At 39.3% G+C, this 24,411-nt stretch overlaps 1 protein-coding gene across 1 annotated transcript in view; it reads right to left on the minus strand.

The window, feature by feature from the left end:
• Window positions 1–1,411: 1,411 nt before the first annotated feature.
• The window catches only part of Lrrn1 (leucine rich repeat neuronal 1), a 42,702-nt gene continuing 19,702 nt past the window's right edge, over window positions 1,412–24,411 (minus strand). Inside the window, exon 2 of the mRNA XM_048438509.3 lies at window positions 1,412–4,624. Coding sequence (XP_048294466.1) covers window positions 2,224–4,374 — 2,151 coding nt within the window. The 5' untranslated portion in view covers window positions 4,375–4,624 and the 3' untranslated portion in view covers window positions 1,412–2,223. The remainder of the gene's footprint in view (window positions 4,625–24,411) is intronic.

Here is a 24,411-nt window from a genome sequence, read left to right on the forward strand (position 1 = left end):
GCCCTGTGTTTTCCCCATTAGCAAATGAAGTCTCGGAAAAATGATTTTTCATTATGATACTGGCTATATTTTGGTTGCAGTTTGCTTGCAGAATCTGGAATTCTCTCCCCACTCCTCTTTGGGCTGGGGATGAAAAGGATGGTCTTCTGAAGGGTGATTCACAAAGCAAAGCATTTGACAACGAACATCCTCTCATTTCCCACCTCATCTGGACTTTGTTCCCTTATCTTTTTTTTTTCTTCTCATCTGGCACCTGCTTCCTCTTAGTCCCTTCCTAACATCCCACCATTCCATAGTGACAACTGTCATCTGGAACAGCTTGCCTGCCTGCCTGCCTGCCTTCCTTCCTCCTTCCTTCCTTCCTTCCTTCCTTCCTTCCTTCCTTCCTTCCTTCCTTCCTTCCTTCCTCCTTCCTTCCTTCCTTCCTTCCTTCCTCCTCTTACTCCTTCCTTCCTTCCTTCCTTCCTTCCTTCCTTCCTTCCTTCCTTCCTTCCTTCCTTCCTTCCTTCCTTCCTTCCTTCCTATGCCTTATCAATGAGGGTTTTCAGATGGGTCTTCTGTTGTTTGCCTGTACTTTTCAGTCTGCTCCCTCTAAATGGTCACAGAACTCTGCAAAACTAACTCCTCTCATTTTGAACTTCACAGATGTAGTTCCTGTGTAATCTTGAAATTGTTAATTGAGATGAACTGTATGTAATATTTTGATGACAAATGCCAGAGTGATTAAGAAATAACTCTGCCTTCTGTCAATTGTTTTTCAGCAGACATCTCCATGACAGCATACACCCTATAAGCACATAGATAGCTGTTGAAAGCAATACTATAAAAGTTTTGAACCATTCCTTAGCTCTGTGTTTTAGACTTTGATGAGGAATGTGTATACTATAAAATAAAGAAAAATAATGGTACATACATTGTGTAATTATGCCAGGGTTATAGTAGTATGTGGGTTTTTCTCTTTTTATATGAATACCTCCTCCATCGGGTTTTATTCAGCAATATTGAAAATATGGAAATGCTATTCATTAGAATATCCATTAATTTGTTTTTTTCTAATGCATTTGCTTATTTTATATACATATGAGTGTGGGTACATGTGTGTGTCTGTGCATACATGGAGCATTGTAGAGGTGAGAGGACAACTTAAAGTCAGTTCTTTCCTTCCATAACATGGAATGGGATTCAGATCAGGTTTGGTAGTAGGCACCTTTACACACTGGGCCATCTCACTGGTCCAGAATGTCGTAGTTAAAATGGATACCTTTTTCTTTATAGAAAGAACTCAAAAGATTTTAGGATCTGACTGTAAAAGATAGCATGCACATATATACTTTGGTTGTTGACTGCATTGGTGTGAAAGATATTACCTCTACAACTAGCAAGAACTATAAATGATACATTATCGCAAGTGTTCTAAAAAATCAGAACAAACTAATTTATTGTACTTCTGTCTTCATTATACACCAAGTTGGTGAGTTAAACACAACAAAATTATCTTTTCTTTTTTAAAAGTGTCTACTAAAGATAAAAAGAATATAGTAACAATTAACATGTAGTTCATTACATTAGAAAATCTGATATACATATTTCTATTGCCTGTTAGCTTGTTCTAAGCCTCTTCAACTATTACAAAAGAAAGAGGAAGGAAAGGAAAGTGGTTGCTGAAAGGCAAACATTCAATTCAGTTGATACAACATTACAGTACAGCCAACTAACATCATTCAACAAAGTAGCAAGTTTAGTCTTAGCTTGAGTTAAAAGTCTGTAGACCAGGTTGCTACGGAGGATTTAATGCTGCTTCTATCCCATAGGTTAGCTTTTGAGAGGACACAGTTCTTTGTATTGATGGCTTCAGAAGAAGGGGTCAAGCACTGAGGAGCCCCCACCTGTCATTAATCATTTTTATTGAGCATTGTAGTTAAGACAGCATTATTGAGTTTAGCACGTCAACTAAAATAAAATAATAATAATATAATAATATAATAATCATAATAATGATAAGGATAAAAACCAAACACAAACTGGAAGCTGAGAGCCACCACCAGCCGTGTCAAACCCTTGCGATACGCTATACTAAAAAACTTTGAAATATCCACCCATCCTCTCCACTCTGCCACAAACCAGCAAAGTCAAAAGTACAAAAGTCTTCACCTTGTTATTTTTGCAGAATAAAGCAAAAATGTCTTTGTGCTCCTTACTACCAGAAGCAAAACACCCACTGAGTTACCACATGTAATAGCTTCTGGATGTGTCGACCTGGGTTGGCTTGGTGTCCGCTGAGCCCTCTTTGTCCTTCTCGCTGTCACCTTCCCAGAGGTTAATGAGCGGGGGGTACAGCTCGTTCAGTGGGATGGAAGAGGTTTTTTGCATATACTTTTTAAGCGAATGGTGGTAATTTTTCCTCTTAAACCTTTTGGCAATGTACACAGCAATGGACGCGAGGCTGATGACGGCGAACATAGACCCCATCACCGCAGCCAGGGCTGTGCTGGTTTCATGGTCGGAGATGTCCAGGGTGAAAGCAGCATTTTTGGTTGTGACATTGACACATGACTTTTGAGTCTGCTGGTGGATGTTGGACACCGTGAGACACACTTCATAATCTGTAGAAGGCTGCAGATGTGTTAGGTTATATTCATGGACATCTACTGGAACCCTGGCGGTGTATGTTATGTGGGGGTTGTCAATCTTCATAGTGGCAGATGACCATTTTAAGTTTGATGTCATGACATTGGAATTAACTTTCCAGGACACCAAAATTGAATGAGATTCTGTCTGTTTGACATATATTTTCAGCACCTGGGCACCATCTAGAAGGGTTCCATTAACCTTGATAGCTGCCACTCGAGTGTCAGCCCCTTGGACATTCTGGGCAACACATGTGTACCTTCCCGAGTCTTCAATCTGGATATTTGCTATTTCCAAGGTGCCCTCGTTACTCAGCTTGTATTTATCTGAAAGCGTTTCCACGGTTATCTTATTTCCAATGGGAGTGACCCAGTAGATTTCTGGCTCTGGCTCAGCCATGGCCCGACAGTCTAGGAAGACTGTTGTGCCAATGTCCATGTTTAAATGATTTGGGAATGTGTCGTGTGATATCATCGGGAGGCACTGTTCACTGGAGTCCTGGATTAACACCTCCTTCACCTGCTGCCCTCTGTACTCAGGCGGCATGGCGCAGAACATGGAGAGGGGTTCCATGAAGCGGATGTTGGTTTTGTTGGAGTTAATCCAGTGGATGACACAGTCACACCTCAGGGGATTGCTGTGGATGCTGATCTCACGTAGGTTAGGAAGAGATTCTACTGTCTTTTGGTAAACAGCATTCAAGGCATTGTTGTTCAACATCAAGCTTTCTAGAGCCGGGACACTTCGGAAAGCCAAACGGTGGATGTAGGACAGCTTGGGATTGTTAGTTGCTTCTAGCTTTGTCAGTTCTGGCAAGTTATCCAGGGCATAACGGTCTACAGAAATCAGCTCTCCCATGTTGTTGATTCCCAGTTCTTTCAACCGAAGCATATTTTTAAAGTCCCCTTCTTGGATTTTATGAATGGGGTTTTTATTGAGGTCTAAGAATTTTAAATTTGGAACTTTCTGCAGAGCAAGTTGTGGGACTTTGATTAGTTTGTTATCATAGAAAGACAGGCTCTCGAGGCTATCCAAGCCTACCAAAGCATTTCCGGGAACATCCGTGAGGTACATCCCTGCCAAAACTAGGCTTCTCAAGTTAGAGAGAGGTCTGAAGTTCATGTCCAGGATTCCAATCACAGGGTTTTCCCCAATCATGAGAATTTCCAAGTTGGGTGTAGAATCAAACCAGCGGCTATCAATCACTTTCAATTTATTGGAATTCAGGTGCAGCCTTAGGAGATTTTTTAAGCCAGAAAAAGCATTAGCTGAGATTGTACTGATCTGGTTATGGTTGATATAGAGTTCTTGAAGATTGCTGAGGTCTTGCAGACAGTAATCTGTCATCTCTGAAATCTGATTTTCCTCTAGATGTAGGGTCGTGAGCTGGGTCAAGTTTGCCAGCCCCACCTCTTTGATGTTTGTGAAGTTGTTCTGGGAGAAATCCAGCTCGGTCAAGTTGAAGAGCTGCTGCAGCTCATCCACCGTCTTGGCGATGTTATTGCTCTGTAGGAGAAGCACTTGTGTGTCACTGGAAAGGTTGCCAGGGATCCTTGTCAGACGGAGGTCATTGCAATCAACAGTGGTAGCTTCTCGGTATGTGGATTGTGGGGTAAACCAAGGTCGAATCTCACATACACAAAGCTGGGGACACTCACTACTCAGTATGGAAGACTCAGTGAATGAAGCCATCAGCAAGCCCAGCACCAGTCGACAAGCTGCTATCCCAATGCTCCATCTGGCCATGGTGGCTTGTGGAACACACTCAGTTCCTGATCAAGATCTGAGCACTATTTAGTGGCGAGGAGAACAGCAAACAGAGAGTGTAAACATCCAAGCGAGTCTCAGTTGAACAGAATTCCAGAGTCTGAAATGATGGTTTTCTGAACTTCCCAAGAGGCACAAAGCAATCTGAAATCCCTTAACCGTGTCACTCAATTCCAGGCATGCTCACAGGTCCTTGTTGGAGCTATTTCGACCAAGTCTGGAGAAGTGTCTGAAAATTAAATCAGGGAAGATGTTATGCTTACTCTGTACACTCTCTATTGTTTACTACAACAGTTTAATGACTCACACAGCTGAAAAATTGTGTTCAGAATATACTCAAAGTATCCAAGCAGATTTTGAGTTTTAGGATGCTCTTATTATAGTCCACTTGCTACACTGATGCTGTCTAGAACTCGTTCAGTTTTATAATTAGAACTGCACATAGTCCGGCATAGTCATTAAACACACACACATACTCTAGAAAATCCTAAAGATGACATTTATGTAAAAATAAAGTTTTCTTTAGAAACTGCATGTTTATGCTTCTAAAAAGGTACATGCAGTCAAATGCTCTACCACTGAGCTATTGGGGTGGCCCAGTTGGGGGAGAAGATGGAGAGGGAGAGCAATGAAAGAGATATCTTGATAGAAGGGGCCATTAGGGAGAAACCTGGTGCTAGGGAAAGTTCCAGAAAATCACAAGAATGATCCCAGCTAAGACTCCTAGCAGTAGTGGAGAGGGTGCCTGAACTTGTCTTTTCCTGTAATCAACTACCATAACTGTCATCACAGAACCTTCACCCAGTAACTAATGGAAGCAGATGCAGAGATCTATGGACAAGCACTGGGTTTACCTCTAAGAGTCCAATTGAAGAGAGGGAGGAAGGACTATATGAGGAAGGGTGGTCAAGATCATGACAGGGAAACCCAATGAGACAGCTGGCCTGAGCTCATAGGAGCTCACAGACACTAGATCAACAGCTAAGAAGCCTGCATGGGATTGACCTAGGCCCTCTGCATATGGGCGACAGCTGTGTAGCCTGGTCTGTTTGTGGGGCTCCTAGCATTAGGACCAGGATCTGTCCCTGGTGCATGAGCTGGCCTTTTGGAAGCTATTCCCTGTGGTGGGATGCTTTGCGCAGCCTTGACACAGGGGGAAAGAGCTTGGTCCTGCCTCAATTTGATATGCCCATGCTTTGCTGACTTCCTTGGGAGGCCTTACACTTTCTGAGGAGTGAATGTGTGTGTGTGGGGGCAGGTAGAAAGGAGGTGGAGGAGAGAAAGGGGAAGAGGAGAGAGGAGAAAACTATGATTAATATGTAAAATAAAATTTAAAATGTAATAATAAAAAATTAAATTAAAAAATAAAAAAGATAAATGGCCACTCTTAATAAAAACAAAACATGGGTTGTACTTCACAAAAGACTCAGCACATCTTAAATTATCTGTGGTATTTACATTAATATAACATTTGTTTTCAGGGATTCTTTCTATTCCAAATGCTGCATTCTGTAGAAATTTCCAGCCATAGTGTTTCAAGCTCAATTACTTTTATGAAAGAAGTCAATTTAACAAATCTATAGAAGGAAAATATCAACTTTTCCTATATTCTAATAGTCATATGATTTTGGCTGAATAAAGTAATGATTCCTCTGCTTCACTACAAGTCTTTATTTAAAATACAAATATATTCAACACACACATGTGGAAATATGTTTCAGGCAAGAATCAGAGAGGTGTGGTACAACACTGGACTATATGCACGAGACTCTAACTTTAATCCCTGGGACTGAAAAAGAAAATGTGTCCATACTTAACATCTATGTTTTCATTACACTCCTTTGACTATCAGAGGCTACTTAATATTCACAGTCCATGGATATGTTGTATCATCTCTCAATTTCTTCAAGCTACAAAACAGGGTTGCTCATAAATGACTTTTACAGTATTATTGAAGAATTTATTCTATGTTAAAAAACAAAGCTTGAGAATCTATATAATGCATACAGTGATTGGCACATATCAAACGCTCATCAAAGTTGTGTTTTCCATCTACCCTCATGTTACTCTGTTTCTACATATTGTAGTCTTTGCTCAGTAGTGGTTCTCAGAGGACAAATAGCTGATCCTCTTGACTTGAGTATTGATTTTAACAAGATACCACATAGAAAAAAGGGTAGCATGTATGCCTTGCTAGCTTATATAATACCAGTGGTTACTAGTTCTAGTGTTTTGAATTCCAACCAGGTATATAGAGCCATTATACATCTAACTGGAATTAATCTTGGTTTCCTAAGAACAGACTGGGCATTTGCTAATGCACTTAACTATACTTATATATTTTCTGTATAACAGAAAAATAAACGTCAACTTTGAGTACTGAATAACTCAGTGACTGGATTTTCTAGAAACATTCACTAAGAACAGTGTACATAACTCCAATGTTCAGAACACAGCAAGCGCTCACTTTATGTCCACACCTTGTATTATCTTTTTACTTTGTAAATCATATGCTTGCCTTTGATCAAAAGCCATGATAATACAAGGAGCCAACACAACAGTTGAGTCGTATGTTAGTAGAAACTATTAAAAGATCCTAAACCTGTTTTGATGCTTTATTAACTATGGAAGTCTTGTTACTAGTCTCACAAAATAAAATCATGTTCTACTGTGGCAAGTTTGAGGTGAAATGAATTTGTGTGGCTTTGATGCTAGAAACTTGCTGATCTATGAGAAAAAAAACATGTTTGGAATTGTTCTTGCCTTCACCACCAAATCTAGTTACTCTGTCATTTATTATGTGTTTAAGAATGTTTCAAGAGTATTAAACCACCTGATTTTGATGCTTATCAGTAAATTCTGTAACATGAAAACATGCACAATAAAGTTTTTAAATATCATTAACTCCACATTTTTCCTATGTTCGTTTCTGTTTAGATTAACTTCAAAGCTAGTTCAAGGGAATTACAAACTTCCAAAACATTTTTGCCAGAATTCACTCCTCAATCTTAATTCATACTATAAAGCCAGGTATTCAAACGTACCTTTCAGAACTCTAAGATGGAATTACAGCAAACTTTTATGTATTAATTGAGTTAAAAATATATTAGGAAGCGAAGTATGCTAACATTAAACTTGTTCGAGAAATGCCACAAATAGTGTATTACTATTGAAAGGATAACTTTAATAGATCTATGGTATCACTGGTGTTACGAGAAACACATCATTTAGCTTAAATTATAGGATGAGACAATTATATTGAAAAGTTGAATTTGTCTTTGCATATACACAGCCTCAGACATCTGACTGATCATGAACCTCAGAAAACAGAAGGTCAGATTTCATATCAAATGTCTCCCAACCCTGAATCTCGCTCTTTTGGAAGCACACAAGGAAACTCCGATAATACAAAGGATGAATGTAAAACATACAGAACAATGGGACATTGAACTCAGAAATAAATGAAAGTAATTTCTGACAAGGACTGCACAGCTGAAAAAGCACAGATCACACTGGAGGAACTGGACAGCCACACAGGAAGAATGAGGCAGTGTCCTCACCCTACATCATCTGCAAAGATTAACTTAAATCACAGCCAAAGCCTAAGTGCAGCACACAAAATAATAAAGTTCCAAGAAGAAAGTAAAGAGGGAAAATTTCAATTTCGGGTTTCACAGTTATTTGTTAGACATGACACCAAAAGCTCTGGTATAAAAGCAAAAATAGACAAGTAGGATGATTTCACATCTCCAGCCTCCTGTGCATGAAAAGGACAAAATACAAAAGCAGCCTAAAGTGTGTGAGAAAATATTTTGGAGTTATATATTGGGAAAAAGTTAAAAACCAGTATAGTAAGTTCAACAACTGAATAACAGCAGTAAGAACAAAACAAAATAAAACAAAACAAAAACATAACTGAATGAAAGCTGGACAAAGGACTAAAAAAACCCAGAGAGTTCTTCTCTGAATATATTTAAGGGACCAACAAACAATGAAAAAACCCCAGTTTAACATCATTGATCATAAGATAAATATAGATGATATTTGAGAGTGTATATATTATGCATTTGACATGAGAAGAGATAATAACTCATTATCATCATTAGAATGGTCTGTATCAAAAAAGTAGAAAACAAGAAACAATGGTAAATACAGAGAAATTAAAACCCTTATGCCTTGGTGAGGATGTATAATAAGGTGGTCATTACAGAAAACAATGTAGGAGGTTCTCAAGAAAGTGTAAGCACAGTATGAAATTCTCAAGAATACAACTTGCTTTCAGTATCTATGGGTTTGACATCCTGACCCAATCAGCCTGGGATGCAACATATTCAAGAAAAAAATGTGTCTGTATTGAAGTACAAATGCTTGATATTATTTGCAAAGAATTACATAGTATTTTCATGGAATTTAAACCAAATTGGTGTTGTAAGCAATCTAGAGATGGTTTAAAGTATCCCCCACAGGAAGGTATGTACAAAAATTACAGGTAAATACTCAGACTCCATCATTTTATGTTAAGCATACCCTGGGTAGGTGATCCTGAGTGGAGTATTTTCTCTGAATTTGTCAAATGCAAAAGGACTAAACATTGTTGATGTATTTATTGCCTGTATATATTGTATACAGTCTTGTACTTAATTATATTTAGTTTTTCTTATATTACTTATACCCTTTTTTATTTTAGACAGAAAGGGAAATATAGTGGTATATTATTTATATTTTAATAAATAAATCTTGCCTGAAGACCAGAGGCAAAGCCACTAGAGGTCAGGTAATGGTGACACACACCGTTAATCTCAGGATTTGGGAGACAGATCTTTGGAGTTCAAGATCACCCTGGGCTACACAAGATCAACACAGAAACAAATCCAGGTGGTGGCTCACACCTTTAATCCCAGTACTAGTGAGTCACACTTTTAATCCTAGCACTAGAGAGAATATAAAATGAGAGGAAAGATTTCGTCTGCTTAGTCTATGGTCGCCCAACATTGGTAGAGGTAAGATTTCTCTAGTAGCTTGTCTGCTTTGCTTTTCTGGTTTCCAGGTTGAATCCTAATATCTGACTCTAGGTTTTTTATTACTTTTGCTATACCTAAGAGGATAAGAGAGATTGATGAACGTGAGTCTGGGGAGCAAAAAGTAAAGAATATTCCCCTATGGTCTGTGCTTTAGTACCTGCCTTCAAGTTCCTGCTTTGGTTGAGCTGCTTTGGTTTTTCTTAAGAATGAAATGGGATCAGGATATGAAAGTCAAATATACCCTTTCTTCCCCAAATTGTTTTTGGTCATGGTCTTTATCACAGAAACAGAAACCAAACTGGAACAGTCACCATAAAGCCAGTCATATGGTATAAAACAGATGTTGATTCCTGGTGACATTATGAAACAAACCAGTCACAAACAGACAAATACTGCATAAGTCCATCCTTAAGAAGTGTCTAATGTTGTTAAATTGCAGAACTAGGAAACAGAACAATAACTGCCAAGCACCAGGTGAAGGAATTAGCGTGTAAATGGTGTGTACATTTTCACTTGTGAACAATGAGCTGTCTCAGTCTAAATAGACTTGGTACAACTTGGAAATGGGGGAAGAGTCAACTTAATACTGTAAAAATAAAAGTAAGTGCATTACAATTTAGGGTAACTTTTAACACACATCAGAATTAACTACCTTCAATTCTGTAAAAATGAAATGACTGGTGTGGATTAGTTAAAAAATAACACGGCTTTATTCTGGGACTAGCTGGTTATATCAGTCAAATGTGAGAAGAAAATGTTCTGCTAATTATGAGAATAATGTTCCACAAACAAAATCTGATAGTTTTAGGAAATAATCCCTTAAAGAACAAACTATAGCCTTAAAGGCTCAGAATTGGCAAGGGACACAATTCAGTAAAGGCCTTAAAACAATGAGACAATTACATTTGATGCTTGGGATACTCTGCTCTGAATATAAAATCCCAAGGGCAAGGGAATACATAGCTATCATCCTGATAGAAATGACTTCAACTCTTACCTTCCCCGCTTATCTGCTGCAGTTTGGATGCTAAATAAAATGGTGATACTTGGTGGGAGTTAATCTGAATGTATGCATTAAATTCACAGCGGAGTAGGAAAAAAGAAATATAGATTTGCCACAGAGTCACGATTACATATATCTTTGGTTATGCACAAAAAGTCAAGAAGCAAACACAGGCTGTGGGACTACAGAAGGTGGTTTCAATAAGGAAGAGAAAGAGGGGTCAAGTGATCTCTATCCAAAATCTGACTTTTCCATTTGACAGACGAATGTCTGATGCAAACTACTGGATTTTCAAAAATTCCTGTTCATAGTTAAATTTAAGGCCCATTACATAATTTACATACATGAAAATTATTTTAGTAAATAAAGTAATCTTTGTGAAAGTATTTGAGCTAAAGTCTAGAATACAGTTGAGAGCCCAAGGTAGGCTCTCAAAACTTACTTGAGTCTCTGGGATTTCACTGAGTCATTTTATTCCATTCTCAGCCCAGGAGAGGAAGAATGAGCAAAACTGGTAATACTCTAGGGCATGAAAAGTATCTCAGGGCATCCTTATAACTATTTACCATTTCTATTATATTTTAAACTACTGTTAACTAGAATTGATAGCTAGAAATCTGCAGATCAAATATTGCATTGGAACTAAATGAAAGCCTCATGGAGACGAACAAAGCACAAATTACAAGCTGAGAGTGCAGCTTAGTGGAAGAGTGAAGGCCTTGAATACATGGGCCATCCAGGGCTGATCCTCAGCACTGCAAATAGAACCATAAAAACCAATCTTTTGACCTTCCAACTTGGAATTACTATCACCCCTGGGCAGTCTAGTTACAATAGAGAAATAAATTTGATCACCAAATGAAGATAAGATGACTTAAGGCATCTTTTTTTAATATGTTTACTCTTTTTGGTGGACAGTTTGTTACGATATAGAAAAGTCCTGGCAGGCTGCAGAGATGACCCATTAGTTAATAGCATTTGTTGCTCTTCCAGAAGATCCTGGTTTGGTTCACAACACCAACATGGCAGCTCCCAATGGTTTGTAACTATAGCTCCAGGAAACTGACTGCTGGTGCTGGCTCGTTTTATGTCAACTTGACACATTTAGAGTCATCTGAGAAGAGGAAACCTCAAATGAGAAAATGCCTCCATACAATTGGGCTGTAGGCAGGCAAGCCTGTAGGGCATTTTCTTGGAGATTGGTGTAGGAGGGTCCAGCCCATTGTGAGTTGTGCCATCCCTGGGCTGGTGGTTCTGGGTTGTATAAGAAGGCAAACTAAGCAAGCCACGAGGAGAAAGGCAGTAAGCAGCATTCTTCCATGTTCTCTGCATCAACTCCTACATCTGGGTGCCTGCCTGAGTTACTGCCATGAATTCCCTCTGTGATAGAAACAAAAGCAAAATAAATACTTTCCTTCCCAACTTGCTTTTGGTTTCATCACAGCAATAAGAACATAAAGATACCTCCATAGTCACTGGGCATGGATATAGTGTACACATATACATGCAGGCAGAATGCTCATACACATAAACATCAAAGTAAAACATTAGAAAATGCTCTGAAAATATTACTCATTTTGGGTCTCTCAAGTCTGCAAATTTGATCCACTGCAAGTAAACTTCTGAATTTCATTTTGGGAATGATTTCAGTAATAGGGAAGTGGAATTTTGATCAAATATAGTGATTCCTAGCCAGGTGGCAGTGGCACACGCCTTTAATCCCAGCACTCAGGAGGCAGAGGCAGGCAGATGCCTATGAGTTCGAGGCCAACCTGGTCCACAAGAGCCAGTTTCCAGGGTAGGCTCCAAAGATAAAGAGAAACCCTGTCTTGAAAAACCAAAAAAAAAAATTAAGAAAATATAGTGTTTTCTCTGGCCATATAGGGCTAAAAAAAGGAATATTATCAGTGTATACAAATTCTCCAACTAGCCATTCCCATAGGGGTAGTAGTAAATTGATAATATGAAATCAACTCTGTGGACTGACCGTGCAGAAGGATCACTTCTGGACCTGAAGTCCATGGTGATGTCTGCTGTACATAGAAGTGCTTACAGTTAACACTCTCGTGAACTTTGACCTTTTTGAACCAAACAGGAACATCACTTTATAATTAGAAGCACGGCTTTGAGAAAAACTTGGTTTCCAATTCAGCTCCATGACCTTGAACAAATTACTGAAACTTCCTAAGTCTTGCTGAATTGGTTTCATTTTCGTTTTGGAAATGGAAATCATAAAATCTATTTTGCAAGAGTGGTGAGAACTGAGAGAGTAGACGTAAAGCTTTTGGTGGAGCACCCAGCACATAGCGAGTGCCCAGTAGATATTAGCTATTATTATTTACAGGTTTGACATCTCATATTGAAAACAGAGTCTTTTGTGTGTATGTGTAATGGAGGATAAAAGGAAGCAGTGAGTAGGTGAGATCAGCAGACGGTTCCCACTGAAGTTCTGAGCCTAATGTAGATGGATACTGCAGGGGGAAACAGAGAAAGAGAGCAGCAACCCTTTTCTGGAATAGCCATTTTATTTCCCTTCAAAAGGAAGGAGGACGTGGCAAGAAGTGCATCTGAACTGCTAATGTGCACACACTCGATATTAATTCCTCAGACTTTTTTTTTTTGCCCTTTTTGACTCTTAGATTTATTTCTCTAGCCATTTTCCAAAGTAATATTCCTGGTTGACACATTGTCCAAGATAGACTACCCTGTCCTGTGTGACAGGAACCACAGATATGAATTCTGAGAGGGGGAAGCAACTTAATGGCTGCCATAATATATTAGGACACAATACAAGGCATTCTATCTCAAGGAGCTTGCAGGGGCTCTTTTGCATACAGAACTTTCCAGAAACCCACATTATTCAGCAGAAGCATACCTGAGTGGTCCAAACAGCATAGTGAAACACTTGTGATGTGGGATTCCCCTTTGTATGCTGCAAATACCATTAGTGAATAAAGAAACTGCCTTGGTGAATAAAGTTCTGCCTTGATAGGGCAGAACTTAGGTAGGCAGGAAAAACTAAACTGAATGCTGGGGAAAGGAGGCAGAATCAGAGAGAAGCCATGTAGCCCTGCCAGAGACAGATGCTGGACAGAACTTTACCTGGTAAGCCACAGTCATGTCTCAATACACAAATTACTAGAAATGGGTTAAATTAAGATGTAAGAGTTAGCCAATAAGAAGCTAGAGCTAATGGGCCAAGCAGTGATTTAATTAATACAGTATCTGTGTGATTATTTCGGGACTAAGCAACTGGGAGCCAACAAGTGGCTTTCCTCATTACAACAAATTGGCGCCCATGTGGTCAACTCAGAATGGGTGGCATGCTGCAGCTCCTATAAGAGAGGTTTTCCAGAGTCAGCAGTAGCAGAAAAAAAGCCATGCTGTTTTGAAATGCAAGCTTTCTGGGCCATGCTGCCATGCCAGAGTGACCTCTGGCTTTTTCAGGAGGCTGAGCATTTAAACAAGGTTTGTGAAAAGGATGCTACAACTTGTTTAATGGCAACATCGACTGGCTGTGTGCCTAAAAATAGGGCTGTGAGCATGGCTCTCAGAGGCAGCAAACAGCTCCACCATGCTGGACTGGGCGGGGCAAGCAGGAAGTGCCATATTTTCCCTACCAATAGCACCACTTAAGTTCTTAAGAAGGGCTTAGCATTTTAAGAAGCAGTTCTGGTCAGAAAATAATTATAGATATGCAATAAAGACAAATCCAGATGGAAAAGACTTCTAAATGGGTCACAGTGTTGAATAAATGTATGTAGAAAAACAATACAGACCATTAAAAATGTAAATCATTTTTTAAATAAAGGTAAAGTTTTTAAAGAAACAGTGTACAGAGAGTCATGGATTAAAGGAGTAAAAATAACAAAATAAATATTAAAAAAGTGATAGAGTGAAAAAATAAGCCATGCAAAGATGGACTATATACAGAGAGTTTGGATTATGTATATTATTGTTCCTTCTTTGAATTTTTTGACTGTAAAGGAGCTAAGTACAGACAGATATTCCATTGTACAGAATATCTGTTAAACTAAACCAGCATATATACTCTAAAGGTATTTTGTTTTCAAAATATGGATCTAATGATATGTTGCTTTGGAAAATGGGTTCTTCTTTTGTTTTCTCAGAGGATGAGAACCTCTGGATTGCTTCTGGACTAATATAATTTGATAGACCACGACCTCCTGAAAGGTTGCTGTGAACATCCTCAAAAATTACTTTGCCCAATGAAAAGCAGAAAGCTCTATGGACATAACTACACCCATATCACCAACTATTGTTTATAAAAGTTTGTTTATTTTTAAAGGGGATTATGCTATAGAGATTTGCATTGGTATGGATCTTGGTTTCTTGATACAAATTTAAGATCAATTTTGTTATATGTATACAACACTTGATTAAAGCATTGTGTTTGTGTAGCTCATTTAAAAATGTAATGTATAATTACAAAATATAGGTTAATAGATAATCATCTATAATAGTCAAGCTTGTAGTCATGTTAGTTAGATTTTCTAGATGTACAGAGATGTATTTCAGATAAAGAGGCATTCTTCAAACCATTTAAAGACTACAGAATATGGCATTTAAATGTTTTAAGAACTCAGGACTTTTCATGACAATGAGACACATCTGCTCCTGGCAGAACTAATCTACTTCAAGAGGATGCCAGGCATTAAAGAGGTTCCTTGTGGAGTTGGCTAGCCATTTGGGCAAGAAACTGCTCTTGCATGGATTACTTGATGGTATTCTGTGTGAACTGGACATGCAGGACCCATGGAAAATGGCTGCTGAATTTGCCTAAAGGTATGATGATCTTTTGGGGTTCCTGCTTCATGAAAGAGTCAGCCACACATTCTACATGAAACAGAAGAAAGTGTCTGACAAACTGCCAAAATAAGTGGAACTGCATTTGAAATTTCATGCTTCATGGAAAAGTCTGCCAGATACTATGGGCCTGTAGGCTTTGTAGAAGTTTGGGTGACTGTCCAGGCACTGAGATGTCTTTGCCAATTCTAGAGCTCTGGAAGTGGCTTACAATGCACTTTATGTTTTCTTAGGTAATATTTTATCCTTCTGGAGTCTTCGATGGAAGTTTGGGTGACTGTCCAGGCACTGAGATGTCTTTGCCAATTCTAGAGCTCTGGAAGTGGCTTACAATGCACTTTGTGTTTTCTTAGGTAATATTTTATCCTTCTGGAGTCTTTGATGGAGTTTAATAATTTATTCTTGTAACATAGTTTTCCTTAGTTGTGATAAAAGATAAAGTAGATATAAATATTATAACTGCAATTCTTGCTTGATACCTGTTTTGTTATATGTAATTTTATTGTGTTAAAGTTAAAACCTTCCTTATCATTTAAGCAGAAAATGAGAGGTGATGTGGGATTCCCCTCTGTATACTGTGAATACCATTGGTGAATAAAGGAACTGCTTTGGACTGTTGATAGGGCAGGACTTTGGTAGGCAGGAAAAACTAAACTGAATGCTGGGGAAAGGAGTCAGAGTCAGAGAGAAACAATGTCACCCTGCCGGAGACAGGAGCTGGATGGAACTTTATCCAGTAAGCCACAGCCACATGGTGATACACAGATTACTAGAAATGGGTTAAATTAAGATGTAAGAGTTAGCCAATAAGAAACTAGAGCTAATGAGCCAAGCAGTGGGTTAATTAATACAGTATCTGTGTGGTTATTTTGGGTCTAAGAGCCTGGGCAGTAGGGAAACGAACAAGTGGCCTCATTACAACATACCTGCCAGAGAAAGGACTCATTTTTCTCTTCACCATACACTTTCGAAGTGACCTTGAAAAAGTCACATAACTAAGTAGGCGGAGAACAGAAGTCCCCACAGCTTCCCCAGCTAGATGGATACTCAGGATTCATTGCATCTATCCATTCTTCTGATGCCCTGGAAAACTGCACACTCAGCTGTTTTCAAGAGAAGTATTTGTTCCTTCCTTCCCATTCTCCATTCCCTTTTTGTTATTTAATTATGATGAAGAGATGGAATTTAGTATTCCAAGGTTTTCAAATTTGGAATTTCTTGGCTTTCCAGGTCCAGGAAGGTAGCTGGCTGTAACACTGTAGGAAGCAATGGAACAAAGAGTAATCCATCCAAATGTACTTTATCTGTGCAGCCTGAACAAAACCCATCTGCTCTCTGAGGTCTTTGCAGTCTGTGGCTACATTGTAATGTCTGAATTATGGACTAACATGATCACTGATATTGTTCAGTCAGTCTCAGAGAAAATTTGGTCACTAAATGATTAGAAGGAAATGCCTGGATATTCCTGGTAAACACTGCATGTGTGAAATCCTACAATTAGAAACATTAACGTCTGAATCTTTGCTCTTAAGAAAATTTTGTTAGAAGAATTTTTTTTAAATATAGAGACATTTTGTTTTATTTTTTCCTTTTTTCAGGGACTTCCTCTTATAAATGCAAATAGAGCTTTAGATATTCCCTAGGTGATCAAAATGACCCAGTTAATTGCTAGAGAGACAAATAAATCCCGAATGCTTCAATTCAGCAGTTCCTAAGCTCATTTTAAATTTCTCTGGCTCCCAAAGAAAAATATGATTGTCCTTTCCCTCATTTTATTTTTTATGCTGTAATTATTATTTAATAGACTCTGAGATTCTCTGGTGTGTTTGGGTGGTATAAATACACTAGTGTGCAGAGGATGGACACAAGTGATCTTTTGATTCTCCCTCACTTTCCTTCTTTCAGGCAGGGCAAATTCATCACACTGCAGGTGCAGCCTCAGCCAATGTCTCTGGGAAAAGCGCAAAGGCGCAGCTGGTCTCCAAGCAAAGCATAAAAGCCGGGGGTCACAATTCATTCAGTTCCTAAGAGGAGCTGGGCATGGCCAGCACATTAGTGCTTTGAGGGGTGTTAGCCAGGTCTGGAAAACAAGGCAGAGTTAGTCTGGGTGGACTAAAGAATTGCCAAAGAAAATTATAAGAAAGAAAGAAGAAAAGAAGAAAAGAAAAATGAGAAGTCAAAAGTCCAGTGCCAGCTGGCACGATACCAATCCAAGTGGGTGGTTTGGCATGGTTGAGAAGAGGCTGTGTAGACTCAGACTGTGACTGGGCTCCAACTGATCAAAGGCAAACAGGCTGCTTCCCTGCAAAATCTGGTGAAGCCAAGTTGGAGGAAGGTTCAGAGGTGGCCAGGAACATCTTAACAGACCTTGCATTTTTGGTTACATACTCAAAAAGGAACTCTGACTTCATTCCAAATCTCCAACCACACTGCCTATTATAGAATTCCTCTCTCTCTTTGTTTCTTAAAAAAAAAGAGTAAATTACATTTGTTGGTCTGGGAGGGATATGCCATGCTGCCTGTATAGATCAGAAGACAATCTCTAGAAGTTGGTTCCTTTCCAAGGTCTGAATTCAGGTCATCAACTTCTGGTTTTTGCTTCCATCTCTGAGTACAGTACACATTTTTTATTCTTGCAGATGCTCAGGCTGAGCTGAGAGCAGATGATGTGCAAGCATCCTTCTGCTCCAGGACTCGAGGAGAGTAATGCTTCTTTCAGATTCTGACCCCTATGGGCAGCCCCTTATGACCTGAGGCATGATTCTTGGCCCTGGGTTCTTAAGAAAAATTGAGTTTCGTTGTTTATTCTTATTTTCCAAGAAAATCTAAAGAAGTCTCAAGAAGAGGGCACAGCTAGGTTCATATTTTAGCATTACCAACGGTGCAAAAGACAAATTACTTCACTTGCCTTGGTCTTGGCTTCCTTCTCTGTTAGCAGGATACAGTTATAGCTCATGTGTAGTTATGCCTCATATGCATTTTGTGAGAATTAAATGAAAGAACATGTCTTAAGGAGTGTCTGGCATAAGGCAGGTTTCCACAATATAATTTCCTCTGGAGTTCCCATCATAGAAGATCTGAGTCAGATGCTGCAAGCCCCAAGAGTCCTCTCTTCCTACAAGGATATAGAGGTGTCTTCTGAAAATTATCTGGAACATTTTTTCCTCTTTTTCTACCTGACACTTATCTGGAACATTATTTTTACCCTTCAATATTCTGGGAATGCAGGAATATTGCAAGAACTGACTGATGCACAGGGTTCTAAGGGATCTGTTTGGAAGACACAGTTAGAAAGCTGTGGTGGTGCACACCTTTAATACCAGTTCTCTAGAGGAAGAGTCTGGTGGATCTCTGTGAGTTCAAGGTCAACCTGGTCTATATAGCTAGTTCTAGGACAGCCAGGACTGTTACACAGAGAAACCCTGTCTCAGAAAATCAAAACAAAACAAAGAAAATATTCTATCACCTCCCATAGACACATGATCCTATAGCCAAATGTCTCCTTCCCAATTTAGAGTCAGGTGAGTTGGTAAATCATGAAGTATCTGAACAACAGACTGGTTTCTTGGGGGGGGGGTGTCTCAGAGTTGTTGAAGATAATGCATGTTTTCCCCAGAGACTTTATCAAAATAAATCACAGGGAAGAGTGGGGCATGCTCTATCCCTAGAGATTTCTAGATCATATAGAAGTGTAGAGCAAAATTAGTTTAGTTTCCACTGAACTCAACCTGGGGATGTGGCAGTTCCCAGAATTTAAATCCACTTTATTATAAAATACAAGTACAAATCAATGTCTTCTTGGGAAGGCCAAAGGAAGGAAGCTTGGCAGCTTCCCACAAATCAAGACTACATCTTGAAAGTACAACCCTCCTTTCCAAATTCACTTTCGGAACACATTTGCAAAAGTGCCATTGTTTCGAAGATAATAAACAAGTCATAAAATGTTAATTAAATCCTTACATTTTTGTTACTTAGGATTTTAGCTTTGAAGTTCCATGGGAAATCTCTTTTTTTTTTTTTGCATGCACTAAGTTAAAATGCATTTATATGCCTCTTAGCTGCAAGAGAGGTTAACAGATAAAACATCTCACATTTCTGGTTGCTATGAAAAGTGATGTTCTCAGCAAGCTTCACTCTCTACCCATCTACCAAGCAAAAACAAAACGTTAAGCCAGTGACAGAAGCCAGGGATGGAATCCACTCTATCTCCTGCATACATCTTAGTCATTCCGGATGGAAGCAGCAAGCTAAGCTAAGTGAGTTTGGGAAAAGGCGATATGAGACCCTTTGAAGAAGCGAATCATTTTTTCCCCTCGCAGACACTCTTAAATGTTTTCTTAAAAGACAAACACACAAAAACAAGCAAACAACAAATATTTTTCAATATAGTACAGATCTGTCCCACACCCCGCATCCACACATGCTTCATGTGTGTGGAAATCTGCTCTCTGTTCCACCCTTTTCTTCTAGCCGCTGCTGAAATCTGGTGCTAGCAGTCTGTATCCAATAAGTTCAGTATGATGGTGCTGACTGAATCTGACTAACTTAATAAGTTCAAAAGATTTTCATTGTTTATGATGTTACAGGGCCAGGGACAACAGATCTTGCCCTCAAGGAGCTTATATTCTTAAGAAGAGTAAGACAGTGACCCTGGAAGATAACACAAGGCAAACAGGAGGAGTGGATATGTGGGTCCTCTGAAGAAGACATTAGAATTGCCAGCTTGTGACTGCCCTGCTCCATCAGTGCCACCCAATGTGACTCCCTGCCGTGACAGAAGCGTTCCGTATGTACATATCCCAGCACGGCAGCTCCTGAGTGCCTATTTCATACTTGAAATGTGTCCAGTGGGAACAAGAAATGGAATGTTTATGCTTTATTTTATTTTGATTGATTTTAATTAGAGTTAAATAACCAGATGTGACCAGCAGCTACCGTTGCAGACAGCATGGCTATGGCTCTCCAAATCCAGCTGTTCATTAAATTGGGATCATTTTAAGGCTGTGAATTCTTTTGCCTCATGAGGGTTGATGAACTACATCCAGATGGGGTCTGGAGAGACATGTGTATTTGTAAAAGTTCCACAGAGGGCTGACATGTGGACCAAGTTTAGATACTTCAACCTTCCTCTGTCTTGGTTTGATTCTGCTCAGACACCACTCAGAGGCTCAGAATATCTCAAAGGCTCTTGCCTGGATCCTTCTGTCTGCTAAGACACAGCTAGACTTGGCTTTGCCCCATCTATTTCTTTGATGCATGTACTCAGAGGTGACTTAAACTTCATGTTCATATAATGATTGAGAGGTCCAAGGTTATGTTTATTTATCACAGAAGGCACTGTCCTTAACAGAATGACTAGTCTGCAATTATTGGATATACATGTGCTCAAGCAAACAAGGGGAGGATATACTTAGACAGCCTTCCATTTTCTCTGTTACACCACAAAGAACAAAGCCTCAGTGGAAGAACATAGAAGATAAACATGAAAGTTGAGACACTGCTAAATGGGAATGGTGTCACATTGCCCTGGAAGTTCTCATCCTTATAGCCACAGAGAAGGGCATTTGCGGGAACCTTCTTTGTGCAGGAGATGGTGACTAGTCACAACTGGTCACTGTACAAAGAGAGATGCTGTGCAGTTCTGAGCCCTAAATGGGACATCTATATCATACTCTCTTCTCCCAAGGCAGAGATGATGTAGAGAAGAGGGTCGGAAGATTGTGAGAACCACAGGCAGTGGATGATTACAAAGAAACAGCGTACTGGACACAACACTGCAGCTATACATAGGAACTCACAGTGGCTGTGACCGCATGCACATAACACTGCGGCTGTACATAGGAACTCAAGGTAGCTGTGACCACATGGACACAACCCTGCAGCTGTACATATGATCACATGGTGGCTGTGACTACATGGACAGAACCCTGCAGCTGTACATAAGATCACATGGCTGTGACCACATGGACAGAACCCTGCAGCTGTACACAGGATCACCTGGTGGCTGTGATTACATGTGCATACCACTGCAGCTGTACATAGGAACTCACGGTGGCTGTAACTACATGGACACAGCCCTGCAGCTGTACATAGGAACTCACAGTGGCTGTGACCACATGTATAAGACCTGCACAAGACCAAGCCAGACAAAAGCCCAGCTTGACCGAGAAGAGGCTCTTGATGTCCCACCCATATGCTGAGCAACTGAGAGGCTATTGGCAGTTAATGGCTGCCAGGTGAGGGAGAGTCAGTTTTCTTCAGGGATATGGGTCCTCAGAGACTCTTCATAATCCAGTAGATGGCCCTGTATCCATGCACACACTGGCAGTACCGAGTAAACCCAATAGGCTTTAAAACAGAACATGAGAAATTTAGCAGAAGTGGTGGGGGAGTGAAGGGAGAGGAAGTTAAGGGAGGGGATACGGATTTGATCAAAATACATTATATGCATATATGAAATTCTTAAAAAATAAGTTCACAATTTGAACGAGAAGGAATTGAAAATCCTTAAAAAATAGTTCTCTTACCAGACTTCTGGGATGAGAAAAGCATAAGTCTTCACTATAAATCAAGTGTTTGTAAGGCAAGAGCTGGAGGCCACCATTGTTCTTTGTATTATTTGAAAATAATAGAAAATATCCCTAAGAAAACCCTGTGTTTTGTTACTGCATGTCATGAGTCAACATATTTTCTAAAAGAAAGTCTTCTTGAAACTATTCAGAATTATTTTCTGATGGTATCCAGTAAAAGGCTATGCATAGAATGGATACTCAGAAATAGCGCTAAATACACACACACACATACATACACACACACACAAGCACACACACACAAGTTCATATTATTGTGAGGAAGATAGAAATTGCTTTGTCAAACTCTGGAAATTATCTCTTTATTTCACGATAGCAAAAGAAAAGTGGGGGGGGGTGTGTCTGGGAAAATATGATACCGGAGAAGGTGGCTCTTCAGAATGAAGCTGAGGACCAACAGATTGAGATCCCAACTTGGCTCTGTACATGCATTGCTTCCTTAGTCTCCCCGATCCCCTTTGGTGTGGTAGCCCTGTCCTTTCCCAGTGGGTTGTGAAAGGATGCAGTGAGCTCACATAGAAAATGTCCAGGTCACACATGTCTAGACTTGGTCTAGACTGAACTGTGTACTTCCTAAGAAAGAACTGAAGTAGTAATCTCAAGATCTTACATGGTGGCTGTTTTTGTCACAGAAGATACAGAAGTAATTAGTTGTGAGAAAGTGGAACTGAAAGGAGATGGACTACAAGTCCAAGACCACTAATACTGTTTAAAAATAATGTTCTTACTTTTAGTGGGAGGAGTGTGAACGCATGCATGAACATACACATTAGTATAGTTCTATGACAACTTCTGGAGTTCATTCTCTCCTTCTACCATGGCAGTTCTGGGAACCGAGGCAGACTGGTTAGGTTTGGTGGAAAGCACATTTATCTGTTGAGCCCATGGTGGCCTTAAAGGAAGAGAGAAGATGATGAGGCCCCAGGGCGAGCACCCGTGTTAACAATAGGATTTGCAAGCTGGAAAGGGGTAAGCTAGCAAGAGCCTGCTGATGTGCAAGAGCTTCGTCCTGGCCTCTAGTCTCGAGAAAAACTGTGAAACCACAAATTCTATTGTTTTAAACTATCCAGTTTATGGTACTTTGATATAGTAGCCTTAGGGAACCGACAATGTGCATGGTTTTAATACACATAATAATTACATAATAAGCCCATGAAAACTACTTTTCCATGATACTCATTTTATTCATACTTAAGGCACTGACTGTCCTTAGGTGTCTCATCCCCACCACACTCCCGATACACACTATGGATTAGGAAAGGAATCTGTGTTCCATACTGTCTCAAGTTCTCATGGGTGGAGATAGGGAAACCCAGTTACTCATTTCAAGAACTTCAGTAAACTCAATGATTTCTGCCTCTTCATTTCCAAGTACCTCACAACCTAGACTAGTAATAACTCATGAACCATCTCAGTTCTATGCCCAAACCACACTTTCTTCCAAGATTTTAAAAACTATATACAAGACACACTGGGCAAATTATTAAATCAGGACCAAGAAAAAAATTTTTCTTTTTTTCTTGGCTAAATCTCTTGTACACTTAAGCGCCCCTCCATTTGAAGAAATAGGATATTTGTCTACCTTGAATTAAAGACACAATTTAACATTATTGAACTGAGAAATGGACAGGAGGCTAAACAGAACAGAACTGCAACCAACAATGGGGCTATTTTTACTGCTGCTTTTAGCAATAACAGTGATATAAAAGCTATCATGGAACCAATTAATTTTAGTCTTTTACGGATTATTTTAACTCTCTTTTTTTGTAATATGTCTACATAAACTAATTGCTTTCTAATTAGTGGTCTGAATAAACATTAAATGAATGCTACATCTTTAATTTTGCAACATTAATGCAGGTTTGTACTTTAAGTACTTCAGAGAATATTGGATAGTATTTTTATTTCAGACATGGACACAGCTTTCACTGTGTTCAATAAATGTGACAATGGAGCTGGTTACTACAATAGTTTTGAACACTCAACACTATAGAAGCACCTATGAAAATACAAGACTTACCACGGTCGATACAGAAAACATCATGTGTAGACTGCTAATGCCAAGGTATAGATTTTCGCATGCTCACAAAGCTGAGAACCTCTATTAGACTGTATCACATTTGATTTCACTCCAAGGCAGGATTAAAGATTTGCCTATAGTAGTGACAATACTCTCTTCACCAAAATATACCAAATAGTCTATTTATTTTGGACATTTGTTGTATTTTTCTTTGCTTTACTCGGGCTCTATACTGTCTCCTATCATTTAACCTAGCAGTTATCTGACTTTGAAAAATGATATATCCAATAAGATGGGAGCTTATAGCTCTGATGTTGTGTCATTCTCTAAAGAGTCTGGCTGCTTGAAATTTGAAAATTTCAAAACTTTAAGAAAATGCAAAGGATGTATCTCTTTCACATTAAAGTGCTCCTTTAAAATCTGAGAGTGCCTGGGGCTGTATCTTAGTTTGTATAGTTGGTAGATCGCTTGCTTGGAACTCATGAAACCCCGGGTTGGATCCCTGGCACTGCATAACCAGGTGTGCCAATGCATACCTTTAATGCCAGCATAAGG

Source organism: Myodes glareolus, chromosome 3, assembly GCF_982192425.1.
Source record: "Myodes glareolus chromosome 3, mMyoGla1.1, whole genome shotgun sequence".
Taxonomy (NCBI): domain Eukaryota; kingdom Metazoa; phylum Chordata; class Mammalia; order Rodentia; family Cricetidae; genus Myodes; species Myodes glareolus.